General features: G+C 37.5%; 1 protein-coding gene across 1 annotated transcript in view; it reads left to right on the top strand.

Moving 5' to 3' along the window:
• yaf2 (YY1 associated factor 2) overlaps positions 1 to 13526 on the top strand; it is a 30662-nt gene that overhangs the window by 398 nt on the left and 16738 nt on the right. Inside the window, exon 2 of the mRNA XM_020926502.2 lies at positions 86 to 208. Coding sequence (XP_020782161.1) covers positions 86 to 208 — 123 coding nt within the window. The remainder of the gene's footprint in view (positions 1 to 85; positions 209 to 13526) is intronic.

Raw genomic sequence — 13526 nt, 5'->3', positions numbered from 1 at the left:
CACTCCCCTTTCTTCTCCTACGTTCACCAGTCGCTCCTTGTCTTTTAATGAGTTTCCTTTTGCCTTTTTATTTACTGTTTTAAAGGCCGAAGCGTCAACCGAAATCCTCCGACGAGGGGTTGTGGGACTGCAGCGTGTGCACGTACAAGAACACGGCAGAGGCTTTTAAGTGCATGATGTGTGATGTCAGGAAAGGGACATCAACAAGGTAAGGCTACCGATGTACAGAAGCTACAATGCTCTCGGCTCTCAGGCATCGGGGTCCCTGGGGATAGGGGGTTATCCTCATAAAACCATTTTGCATTTAACAGCACGCTTCAGGCAATTTGTGTTGTAAATTCTATTTGTTATAACACAGTCAGAAGAGAAGGGTATTGCAAAACAGCTTTGGAGAGATGTGTTTATGCTGTCTGGTGTGTGGTTGAAGCTATTTCTAATTTAGAGCCACAAAGGTTCATAGAACAAATTGCAACACTGTTGCTTGTTATCATCAGAATTTGCAGGAAAAGCTGGGTGTTGTAGTTTTTAGTCAATATTTAAAATCTAATTTGCGCTACAGTCCCATAGCCTATAATTATTTTTTTTCTTAAATTGTTTAAAATTGCCTTAATTTTTGAAAAATATAAATAATAATTGAAGCTGCTAGCAAGTAAACTATATGTTTTAGTTCACCTTCATCTTTATTTTAAGGGATGGTTGAACTTGTTTTGGTTAAATACAACTTTATGACTCCTGAACGTGAGTGAAATAGGCTGTGCTACGTTCTCTGCGTGGACACTTCTGCAGTTGCATTTTGTGCCTGTCCACTTGTGTGTGTGGGAGGACCACTGGTGAAAAGAGGTTGTCAGAGCAGCTGCCAGACAGACAGCCATAGCTCATTACTATTCAACGGCTTAATCAGCCTGCTGTCATCAGAGACACGCACTTGAGTACAGATGCACTCTACATGCAAATTCTGCAAACGGCCACATGCACATTTGTACACAATTAGTTTTTGTGCATGCACATGCAGAAAATGGAGACATATTAGGCAGTCTCAGTTACACACTGACAGTCTTGAGCCAGTTGACCCTGTTCTGTTTACACACAGAGCAGTGTTGTTGTATGCAGACTCAGACACACATCTCGACTTTGCCAAGAAGTGTCAGTGCTCCCCAAGCAGTAACACCCTTGGTTCTTCACATCGGGATAGCTATGAGACAGCTGACAAGGACAAACAGGCTTAGACATATTTGTACTTGTTAAGTTATCCATTCACTCCCTTCTTTTCATTACTTGAAATCAACCTTCTTGTGTCAAGTTCTTGTGTCAAGTTCTTGTGAATTTATTTGCATTTTTACGATTTTATACTTAAAAGGCTGAATGCCTTCATCCATCACGTTCCATTTATTCTCGCTTGAGACTGGCACTTTGACGACATATGTGACCCCTCCTTTTATCTATGCTCGTTTGTCATATAGTGTGTGTAAAAAGCACCTTATTAAACTTTAATAAGCCATGACCCGCAGCAATGCAGAAATGGTATTGATGTAGTCCACAGTTTTGAAGCCCTTCATCCGCACTGCACAGACTATTACCAGAGCAAACTGGCCACACAGGTGGTCACAGTTGTTAATGACCATACAACACAAACAAGTGCATTTCTCAGTGTGCGAACTGAAGGTGCTAAAGGGCAAACGGCACACAGAATATAAAATCAGGAAATTGCATATTCCCTGGCTGTGTTCTGAACGAGCATGACGAGGCAATTACTGAGATAATGAGTCAAATGCTCCAGTGTCCAGTGGTTACAGAGAGTCAGGTGTACTGAAGGTCATAGAGCAGCTTGTGTGGAGAGAAAGATTGCGTGTGTACTTCAGTTTTATTTAGAAAAAGTCAATAGTTATTACACTGCACCGGAGATAAGTTGTTTAGTCATTACCCAAACAAATGGCCAACGATTCAAAACAGTAAGATGCTGCCTTTAAGAAGAAAGCTGTGATGTTTTAGGTGGATTTGAAACATGTGTATTATCTATACAATAATAGACTATGTTGAAGTGTTGTGTCAGAAATATCATGGACAAAATAATTAAGATTTATGGTAATTTCACAATATCTATTAAAATTCAAGACATTTTACAAATGTTGCCAAAAACAATGATTACGGAGTTCCGTATTTATATTACTATGATAGAATTGTAGTGTGTTCTAAGTGAAAACCACACCAAGAGAACATCACGGATAAGTAGCTTTTTTGGCACAGTCTGCTGGCATAATTATCTGTGCTGGCAATTTATTTTCTACCTCAAATACCAATGTTTATTTTTATATTTTTTCAGTTTTTTCCATTGCCAAAAAGATCAGTGTTGTTAAATTTCCCTAAGTTCTCTCCACAAATTTGCATTGGATTAATTCAGCTTGGTCTCTTGGCTTCTGCTATGTTGATCCTGCTTCTTAGTGCCAACCGTTCCCTTAATCACTTAAATTGTGTTTTTTTGGGTCATTGTTCACAACTAGCACATGCACAACTTTAAACTTAAAGGTCATATATTACGCAAAATTGGCCTAACTGTGAGCTGTAAGGCATGTTAGACTGTTACCTCCTCAAAAACAGACCTGGGGCTGTGTTTTGTTTCATTCACACCTTTTTGACTAATTCTTTATTATTAGCCTGTCTACTAGCCTGATTCATCAGTCAGTTTCACTTCGTGGAAACCATCTGACCTATTAGGATTTGTTCGCTTGACGGTAGGCGGGTACTTTTTTATTTAACCAATCGCTGCTATTTGGTCGTGACGTATATAATATGCCAAATCCCGTAGGAAGAAGGGCAATAACGTCTTTCCCTTGATAAAATTCACCAGACATTCTCTTTGTTCCAGCTTTAAATCCTCGACGTTTGCCAACACAGAATGTATGGCTTCGTCTACATCCATCTCGAGGGCTTTGTTTACTGTTGTGCTGTACCACAAAAGGGACCCAGACAGGCGCTTGAGTTTGACGTCATGGCTTCACAGCTCTTTGCTGACTGGCAGTTGTGCGGTCTACAACTTCCGTTGTTCTTGCAAACCATCGAGTGTATTCCGATTCCTGAAAAGTAGCTGGAGTGAAATAAAATTGAGCGGCGGCACTAGGTGGTACCAGCCTGGCTACCTGTCTACAAAGCTCAAAATGTTCTGTTCCACCTTGTGATGTTACAAGGTGGTTTTCAAGTTCACAGCTACCTTTTACCTTTTGTTGGGTAGAGATAGAGAGATGGCAATTCCAGTTCTGACATACTCAAATTATTCTAATGAAGGTGTATGGAGTTTCAAAACACAGTGGAGCACTTCCTGTATTACCACATGCTATCTCAAGGTGAAACAGAGTGTTTTCTGTGCAGAGGATGTGTGAATGAATCAAAACACAAGTCCAGGTATATTTATGATGAGGAAACAATATTATAACATAGATCAGAAAATAGCTGGGTCATTGTTCACGAGCAGTACACGCTTGACTTTAAACTTAACATTTGAAAGAAGCGACCCTTTCAGAGCTTTGTAAAAGAGGTTATAGCGCTCTCTGACAAGGATGATCAATGTTTCATGAGGTAAAGCTTTAGTGCATCTTGCCACCTGGTTGTGTGTGCCAGGGGACTTGATCTACTGCAGAGGGCACAGAGCAGGGGCCTGATTGAAAGGCCAGTGTAGAGGCAGAGTTTGACTGAAGACAGCGATACATCAGCGGGATCAGACGCGCTTATCACCCAGCCGAGGGTAAATGAAGGAGAGACAGACTGACAAAGATGATCCACGGCTAATTCCTTCAGAAGCGATGTGTTGAAAAGTTTATTTTAACCACACAGTCTGAAGCCAAATCGGTTATAACGCGTTTTAGAAAGCCTGTCAAAACACTTCATGCATGAGACTGTAATACTGCATTTGACGCGTTCTCAAGTTTCGTACACAATGTATTTGTAGGAAGTAACAAGCTAGGCCAAGGCGTGTATGATGGATATATGTATGGTGGCAACTACTTACTTAAAGTTGCTACAGTATAACAAGCAAAATTAACAACTGTGAGCTTTTAGCCATGTTAAAATATTATTACCTCATCAAAAACATACCTGGAGTTGTGTTTTGTTCCATTTACACATGTTTGAGTTCCCCTGTCTACATCTGTCTACATCCTCAAAGCTCAAAACGCTTAGTTCCACCTTGTGATATCATGAAGCTTTTTACATTTTGTTTAGAAGACACAACTCCAGTTTGACAAGGAAACATTATAACATAGATCAGAAAATAGCATAATATGGGCCCTTTACATTACTGTACATCTAAAATGTAAAATGCCAGATTAACCTCATTTGAATTTTGTTTTCCATTTTATCTTCTGCACATCTTTGCATTTGTCAGCGGCAATAACAAAAGGATTTTTCCCCAAGTTCAGACTTCATAAATCTATTCTGTTTTTTTTTTTTTTTCACAGCAATCAAAATGTATTCTTTCGACAGAATTACGGGGCTGTTTCTGTGATAAAAAACAACTCAACAAATTGCCTAGAGAGAGTTTCTGAATAGTCCAAGTAACAGCTATTGATCATTAAATAAGTTGACGCTTATTTAAAAAATAGCTGAGTCACGGCCAATCTGATTCATCTTTGCTGCCCTGTTACAAAAGGGAGGGCATCTGGTGTAAAACCCATGCCAAACCAACATTTAAATCACTACATTCTTAGAGGCTGATGGTTTGCAGGGGCACTCCCAAAAAGTAACAGCTGAAAGAACTTTGTGTCTTTTCTACTTTGTGTCTAATTTAGGTTAAACTAGGGAAATGCACAGGCAAAATGTTAACTGTATTTAATTAAAACAGCCTTTACAAAGTCTTAATGGAGCTGGGGAGCGGGTATCATGCCGCCTCATTACCGTAAGACTTTGCAGAAGTGAAAGTCAGAGTGGCATTTTATCTCTCTGCTTCATTTGGCAGTGGTCCAGCTTTAGAGAACCAATCAAGCTCATAGTTTTTATTCCCACATTAGCGGATATAGCCAGTTTGTACTCAAAGACTCTCACTTAAAATCAATATGATGGCTTGCTATGATTAAGTGTGCTCTTCTGTCTGTTCAAGTTCAATTTCACTGTATTATATTCAATGCACTTTTATGAGACTAAATTGGAGTTAAATAAGGATTCAACCATGAACTTGTCTAAATCCTGACTCAACCAACGAGAAAAAAAGAAGAAAATAAACTGTGTAACTGCCAGCTTGTCCCTGCATGGAGAAGTTATTTTTGCATTAATTTACTTTTAGTATTTTTATGGAAACAACTACATTGAAAACTAGGGATGTAACAATAAACGAAATATTGTGATATTGTATCATCAAATGTCTCACAGTAATATCGTGGACTGTTCCAATATATATCGAATTACAAGTTCTTTTGCTCAAATGCATGGGTTCATAGTAGCAACAGCTTATGAACATCAGAAACTACATATCCCATGATTCATTTCAGTGCAGACAACATGAAGATATATGTTTTTTAATTGAATTCTTGGGATTATGATGGAAATAATTCACATCAAAATCTTATGAAGATATTTTAAAAGCAAAAAAGTGTCCCATCTACAATTACATCAGCCTCTCCAAAATATTGCAATAAATATCGTACCGTGAGATGTATACATGATAATATCGTACAGTGAGATTTGAATATTATTTGGATACATCCCTATTGAAAATGCATTCTTATTGTCAGCAGAGTCACTTCTCCACAGATCTAACTCATAACTTGGCTTGGCAGTATCTTCTACTGTTCATGGAGATTTAAAGTTTCACCAAATTAATTCTTGTGAACTTTAAGACATGCTATAATGCCATTACCTCCTCAAAAAACATACCTGGAGTTGTGTTTTGTTTCATTCACACATCATTCCCAAGCTCAAAATGCTTTATTCCACCTTGTGATGTCATGAAGTGCGGTAGTTTTCAAGTTAACAGCTACCTTTCACCTTTAGTTCAGTAGAGATTGCCCAGGGCTGAAATCATCTAATTGAGTATAGTGAAGGTGTATGGAGTTTAAAAACACAGTGTATAGCAAAATGTGGGTCTTTTAATGTCACTACTTCCAGTCAAATCAATGTATGATATCTCCATGGAGACTAGCGCCCATAGCAAAACTTTTACACAGTGCACATTTAAGAATATGTTAAGACAGAACTGAGACTAAACCAGAGCTAGCCCTCTCTAAAATAGGACAGTAATACAATCCACCACTTTCACTTAAAATCACCAACAAACAATTTAGCTGCCTGTTTCACTGGTTTAAAAGCACTCATTATAGGCCAGCAATTTTCTCGTGACACCATTTGTCTAAGCCTGTGAATCTTTTATTTATTCATTTCTCCACCTTTAAACTTTTCCCTTGCAGTAATTTGTGTTTGCTCTCCGCCTCTCTCTCTCGTCTCCTCCCTTCCAGCCAGCACTTGAACTTAGCCGAGGGCGTCTACCGTTGACAGATTGACTGATGTGGAGGTTTCATCAGACCTATACCTGAATGAGCTTCTGGCTCAGCTAAGGATCTGTCAATGTGTGGCTCTTTCAGTAGTCCTATATTATAAGTGCCACAAGCAGCTCTTCACAGTTCAAGGCTTCTAAGCACGCTGTCTTGATGGTATTGCGCAAAAATCGTTTCATGCCATAACTAGTTTGAATCTTGCAATCATTTGTCAAGTTGTTCATTATTACATTCCCCTTTAAGAGATAACCGCTGGATAAAAGTGGACTGAAAAAACCTGTTTTTGGCTACGTGAAAAATATACAAACATGTATTTTATTTAAAGGGCCTATATTCTGCTATTTTCTCATCTATGTTATAATGTTGTTTTCCTCATCACAGGCTTATCTGTTTATGTTTTGTTTCACACATGTTAAACACACAAACCCTGCATATAGGTCTTCTCTCAAACAGAAGACACTCTGTTCCACCTTGTGATGTCATCTGGTAATACGGGCAATGCTCCACTGTGCTTTTAAACTCCATAAATCTTCAGTAGAATCAAACTGATAAATTCAGCCCTGGAATTTCCAATCTCTACTGAGCAAAAGGTGAAAGGTAGTTGTTAACTTGAAAACTACTGCTGCATGACATCATGAAGTAGAACAGAGCATTTTGAGCCTGGGAGATGTAGGCAGCCTAATATCTCATGTCATATCTCACATGTATGAATGAAACAAAACACTCAACAAAACTCCAGGTAACAACAGGAGGTAACAACATTCTAACATGGTTTAAAGAGTCAGGATCTTTAACAGCTTTATGCCAAGATAAATCAATGAAATACTCAGTTACACCAGTATTCTTTTTATTTCCCTGTATTCCTGCATGGCTGTTATTATAGGGCTGCATAATAGTATCTCAATCAATAGAACTTGCGATTTGAATTGGTGCGATTATTAAATCTCCAAAGCTTCAGTTATTTATGTGGGATTTTTATCTTCATTCTTTAAAAGGAATACAGTCTCTGTGTAAACAAGTTTAGAGCTTCAATGAAAATGTTCTGAAATGCATGATCTTCTCTTAGTTCAACAGCTTGTATTTAAATCCTTTCTCCATTGTTACAACTCCTGGAAGTGTTTAAAATAGTTTGGTTTGAATACTCAAATGAAAACAGATGCAAATCGCAAATGTAATTGCAATCACTATACTAGTCATAAAAATCTGTTTCTCTGTTAGTGTATGGCTCTTTTCATTATGTTTTTTATGTTACAAAAGCATGTCTCTATAGTTCATGGCCAATAAGCTCAAGTTTTCGCTAAAAACAACACAAAAGAGTGTATTTCATGCAGAGAAAGTGCATCGGTAGTGACTGTTGCACTGAATTTATGTACTATGTGAGGACATTATGAAAACGGCTCATATTATCCAATAAAATATAAGACGAAGATAAGCCTGCCCCTTAGGTCATGACTATAGAAGGCTTCCTTATCAAAAGATTTATGCCGTTTATATAGAGAAATGGATACAAGAGCTGCTAGAGTGGATAAGACCTATTGTATGGTCAAGAGTTTGAAAAATTGGTATTGCAATAATAGTGTTTCAATAAACTTATAATTGACCATATATTTTCAAAATGGCAGTAGTTATGCAGGTAAAAGTGAGTCTATGGCTTAGCTTCCATTTCACTTCAAATTCATAAGCAAAGTTGGATGTGAAAGCATTTCATCATTCTGAAGGCACTGAAAATGTATACATGCAAGCGTATCTCTAATGCAAAAAAGCCAATGAAATACTTATGAATGCAGTTTATAAACCATTTAAAGCTGCTGAAAAATGCTGAAAAACAGAACTAGCTCATTTTTAAACACTTTGCAATGGTCCAAAGTTATTCCTCACTTACTTTATGAATTCTGGACATCCTAATTTTTTGCCACTCTCTGCTTTGCACAAGTAGAGACCAGTGTCCAGTTTTGCCCTGACGGTAAAGCTGTATACGAGGGGAATACACAGATATCTATGTGGAAAATGATTACAGGACCTTTAAATTATTTTGGTCTTTGTTCGCCATATCTCCAATTACATCTGTCTCCACCATTATTTTCTATTTCACAGTTCTGTTATAAACTAAATGCTTACTTTTCCCTCTTGTTCATTCACTTAGACTAATTGCTCTAAGTTGCATTACTCGACAGTAGCTGATAATGATAATGAGTGTGAATTTCTTAATCTGATTTTAACAGACGTGTGACTATCAGCACCACACATTTGATGCTTACCTCGCCCGCTCTCATTACAGTAAAAAGTGCTTTGTTTGCCGCCACACCTCAAAGCTCCTAGTCACATTCTCAAAAGTTAAACATAAACACATCTGTCTCAGGCTTTTAATCCGGGTTTTATAAATGTGTGATCACAATGAATAATGCACAGAAATATCCTGTTACCTTTTGTGTGGCAGTGGCTCAAGGGTTAGAGTGTTCACACAGAAAAATTGGCAGTTAAAATCCACCTTATAATTATTTGGAATTTATTATTACCATTTATATGTTTACCCTTTGTTATTAAAATATATTGTGACGTGTGAGCTACTGTGTTCAAATATTTTCCCTTGTGGATCAGTAAAGTTTGTCTAGTCTCTAAGTATATTTTAGTTTATTTAATGAGGTGAGGACTGTGCACAACATACATTTACTTTAATAGATAGAAGATACTAGGTTGTAACTTTATTGCACATTTCTGCTTTTAGTGAGCAAGTTTATGTATAGTTATGGAGCTTTGATTTGAAAGACATTACATAACAGACAGAAAATGAGCAAAACAATCATGCTACTGTTTTAATTAGACCGCTGTGCTGGATAATTTAGTAGCAGAGTTTTGTGCTGTGAGTCACCAAAGGGGACTTAAATGGCTGTTGCTTTCCATTTGACTTACAGAACCCTGCTGCTTTTTATTTGACCTCTGCAACGTTACCAAGAAATAACACTGCATTATGGCAACATGTATATTCAAAGTCAAAACAGCTTTTTTATTGTAAAATATGGTAAAAAATTATTATGTATTGAAGTAAATCCAGTGAATTCATGGGTTTCAGAGTGACAGTTTGCATTGTTGTAACAGTAATGTACAATTCCAAAAAAAATAGTGTATTTTTTGAATGATCCAAAGGAACAATCCTCAAAATGGTGCCTATAACTAGCCAGGCTGGCGCCACCTAGTGCCTTCACTCGATTTAATTTCTCTCCAATGACTAGGTCAGGAATTGGCATACACTAGACGGTTTCTAAGAACCCCGGAATTTGTAGACCGCACCGGCCAGTCAGCAAAGAGTTGTGAAGCGCCTGTCTGGGTTCCTTTTGTGGTACAGCACAACAGTAAACAAAGCAGTCAAGATGGATGTAGACGAAGCCATACATTCTGTGTTGGCAACAGTTCCCGAGATCGAGGATTTAAAGCTGGAACAAAGAAAATGTTTGGTGAATTTTATCAAGGGGAAATACATTATTGCCCTTCTTCCTACGGGATTTGGGAAAAGCTTAATATACCAGTTAGCCCCTTTAATGGCGCATTACATAAATCATGACAAAATAACAGTGATTGGTTAAATAAAAAAAGTACCCTCCTACTGTTGAACGAATTCTAATGTTATGAGGTCAGACAGTTTCCACAAAGTGAAATTGGCTGATGAATCAGGCTAGCCTATAACAAGATGAATAGCATAACCTATTTCTTAGATCTAAGGCCTGAAAACATTTTGCCTGTTTCTGTTGAATGCATCTAAATTAACAATATTATTAGTTTAGCAGAGTTATAAGTTTAAGTATGATTTATATTAGAGATGCACTGATCCATCTTTTTCAGTTCTTATACTGATTGTGATACTATAGCTTTAAGTATGTGCTGATTCCTGATATCAACCGATACCAGTGCCAAGACTAAAAACAAAAACTATTTCCAAAAAAAATTTCAAAAAATAAAATAAGACAAAACTGATCTAAAAATGTAGTGTAGGTGTTATTTATCTCTTAGGTAAACAAAACAGCTTTGTATAAATAAATAAAAAAAACAATTCTGGGCTGACCATGACCAGAAAATTGTTTAATTATATCAATTTATATGTCCAACCATATATCAACTGAACTGATAGCCAATATTTTCAGTATCCAATGTGAGTATCACACCTCTAATTGATATGTGGATGTTGCAATTCCTTAGTTTGAGATAATTTACTCCAATGTCTATTCCTGTTATCGATACAAACTGTGTACTGTAAGCTATAATGAGTACAATGCCTCACAGCCATAAAATACACAAGCAAGCATTAAATCCGTGTTTGATCAGCCCGTCTTAATTCACACATTGTCGGCGGCAGTCACGCTTCAGCTTTGGCAGTGGTGTTGCATACAAACTCCAGTGTACACAGGGGACAATGGGAGCTGGCTGTTATCACGTCAGAACGGCCCCTGATTATGGCGACGTGATAGGCCTGTAATTACTGCAGTGACACTGATGTACGGCACTACGAGCTCCTCTCCTTCTTGTGTGTGTGTGTGTGTGTGCGTGTGTGTGTGTGTCTGTGTGTGTATATGGTCATAGAAAGACACAGGGCCAAGCGGGATACAGGAGGTGTCATAAACCACAGGACATCCAAGCCATCTGTCCCACAAAATCACACACTGTACCATAGAGCTGCGTGTACAGGCAGGAGGAAGAGGTATTAATCATGGGGTTACTTACTTTACTTGGAGAGGTTCCCAGGACCTGCCCACACATTCACTAGAGATGAATAAGCTTTTTCACAATCGTCTTAAAATAATTGCACTGAATTCTTGCTGTCTTGCTGGAAATGCACAATAATGCTTTTATAGAAATGAAATCTGGATGTAATAGAGCTTTGTTGGTGCAATCTGCCACCAGCCAAAAACATAAATAAAATGTTCCAGCTGACCAAGATATGGAGATGGGTCCCCAAGCTCTACGCCCACTGCTCCTAACAGTCTACCCCATTAACCTCAAAATTCATGTAGGAGTCTAAAAGCACAAACAAGACATGCATTTTGATTTGGCTAAATAAAAAAAAAATCTACTTTTAACACTAACTTCAAGTAGTAAAATAAGCTATAAAACTGTAGCTTAATGGATGGTGGATCAATTCCTGAAATTTGTTGCATTAAAGACAAGCTTTGGACTATTTATGGGCTTCAGAGTGATGAAAAAAAAGCACTGATGCCACGAGCAATGAATAGTTCAATATAAAATGTTGTATATTTGTAATGACTTGGACTTAGACAAACTTTATTGATCTAATAGAGAAATTATTTGGATCTCAGACATCACAGTGTAATATAATAACAAAGCGCAAATATATAAATGGTACTAATAAATTCTAAATAAGTAGTAAAAATAAGAAGAGATTGATGTCAAACAAGGCATAGTTATACAATTGTATGTTAAAATACAATAAGTACAAAATATATGGTGAAAAGTCGTCAAAATCTCACCTTTTAACTAGCCAAAAGAAATATGAATACCAGTGTGATATCAAGTTTTTATGTAACTGCTTTTGACTGAGAAATGAGAGAGAATTTGAAAATATGAACATCTCAAACTTCACAGCACCGACTTAGTAAAAAATACCACCACCTACAGCAGTGCACTTGACCCTCACGGTTTAATGTGCTCACACAAACACCTCTGCTTCTCAAGTAACGCCAACAATACAGGCTCAGCTTCAGCCCGGGACCACACAAAGACAGCACATTATTCTCTCACATGAGTCCAGTCAGATCTACTCAGTCTTCAGAGTCCAGAGTAAAGAAACGATCCTGTTTTTTTAACGAGGACTTGAAGGACATTTACCACATGTTGGAACAAGAGTATATGCACTGGAAGACTTCTCTTTGTTAAGGCCTGGGCTCACTGCTGTTTTAGATCTGTGCACCATCAAGACAAAAGAACAGGATATAACCATAATGAAGAACATGCTTTTATCACCCTTGAAGCTGTTTTTTATATTATGTGGAAAGTCAAAAATGTGAAGAATGTCAAAAATGTGTAACTGATCATTCATTGCATTAATCTTATAAAAGGACATGTTAGAATTTCCAAATTGTAAAATTGTTACATTTAAAGATTGTAGATTGTTGAACACCATAAAATTACACACTCTGGTCCCTGAAGTAAATTTTCCATGTATTTTACCCATTGACTTCAAATTTTAAGTCCAACGTTATTGCAGAGGCGAACCAGCTAAGTGGTAACTAATATTTAATGAAATATTTGGAAAAAGGCTTTAATTACTCTGCTTTTTTTTTTTTTTAAGTTTTAGAGACAGATTTTTAATAAAATTATTGCGTTCACGTTAGGGATGGGCATGATTAATCGATAATTGATCATTAAGAATTTCATCGATTACATTAATTTTAATCGACAAACCGAATGTAGGTTGCTGTGCGTAGCGTGACCAAACAGGGGTCCGTACATGTGTCTCTCTGCACTCAGAAGGAGCAAGACACAAACAGTCGGTCAGTCTGCAATGTACCGAAGCACAAATGCGTATTTAACGATGATTTGTACAAGAAATTCCACGCTTTCCGTTGCGTTCGGGACAAGTGTGAGTCCATGTGCACAGTGTACAAAGCAGCACATATGTTTCTGTGTCCAGTGGGAAAAAACTTTGCCAGGTGAGAGTCGCGCAATGTCGATGACGAGTCCCCACCTCCCACCTCCCGTACGGTGTCCTGGTTTTGACAAACGCAAATCTGGTCACACTAACCTGTATTCCACTGAATCATGTCTTTTAATCCGACAGAAATTGACCGCATCAGCGACACAAGAGCTGTAGTTTTATCTACGCTGAGTTTATGCAAATTAGCGATGCGGTTTTAAGTTTCGTTTCTGTGAGAGTTGCGCAAAACTGAATTAAACACATTATAATGTCAAACGGATTGATGTGGCTCTAGAGTGGTTACAGTTTATATGTCGTATAGTTGAATTTATTTATGCAGATTAGTAGTGCAGATAGTAATAATAACGATGATCATTTTAATATAAAAACGTTAACGATTAATCGAT

Source organism: Boleophthalmus pectinirostris, unplaced genomic scaffold (genome assembly GCF_026225935.1).
Source record: "Boleophthalmus pectinirostris isolate CB_2022bp ecotype Guang Dong unplaced genomic scaffold, ASM2622593v1 HiC_scaffold_18, whole genome shotgun sequence".
In the NCBI taxonomy this organism is placed as follows: domain Eukaryota; kingdom Metazoa; phylum Chordata; class Actinopteri; order Gobiiformes; family Gobiidae; genus Boleophthalmus; species Boleophthalmus pectinirostris.
This window is presented reverse-complemented; position numbering and strand designations above follow the sequence as displayed.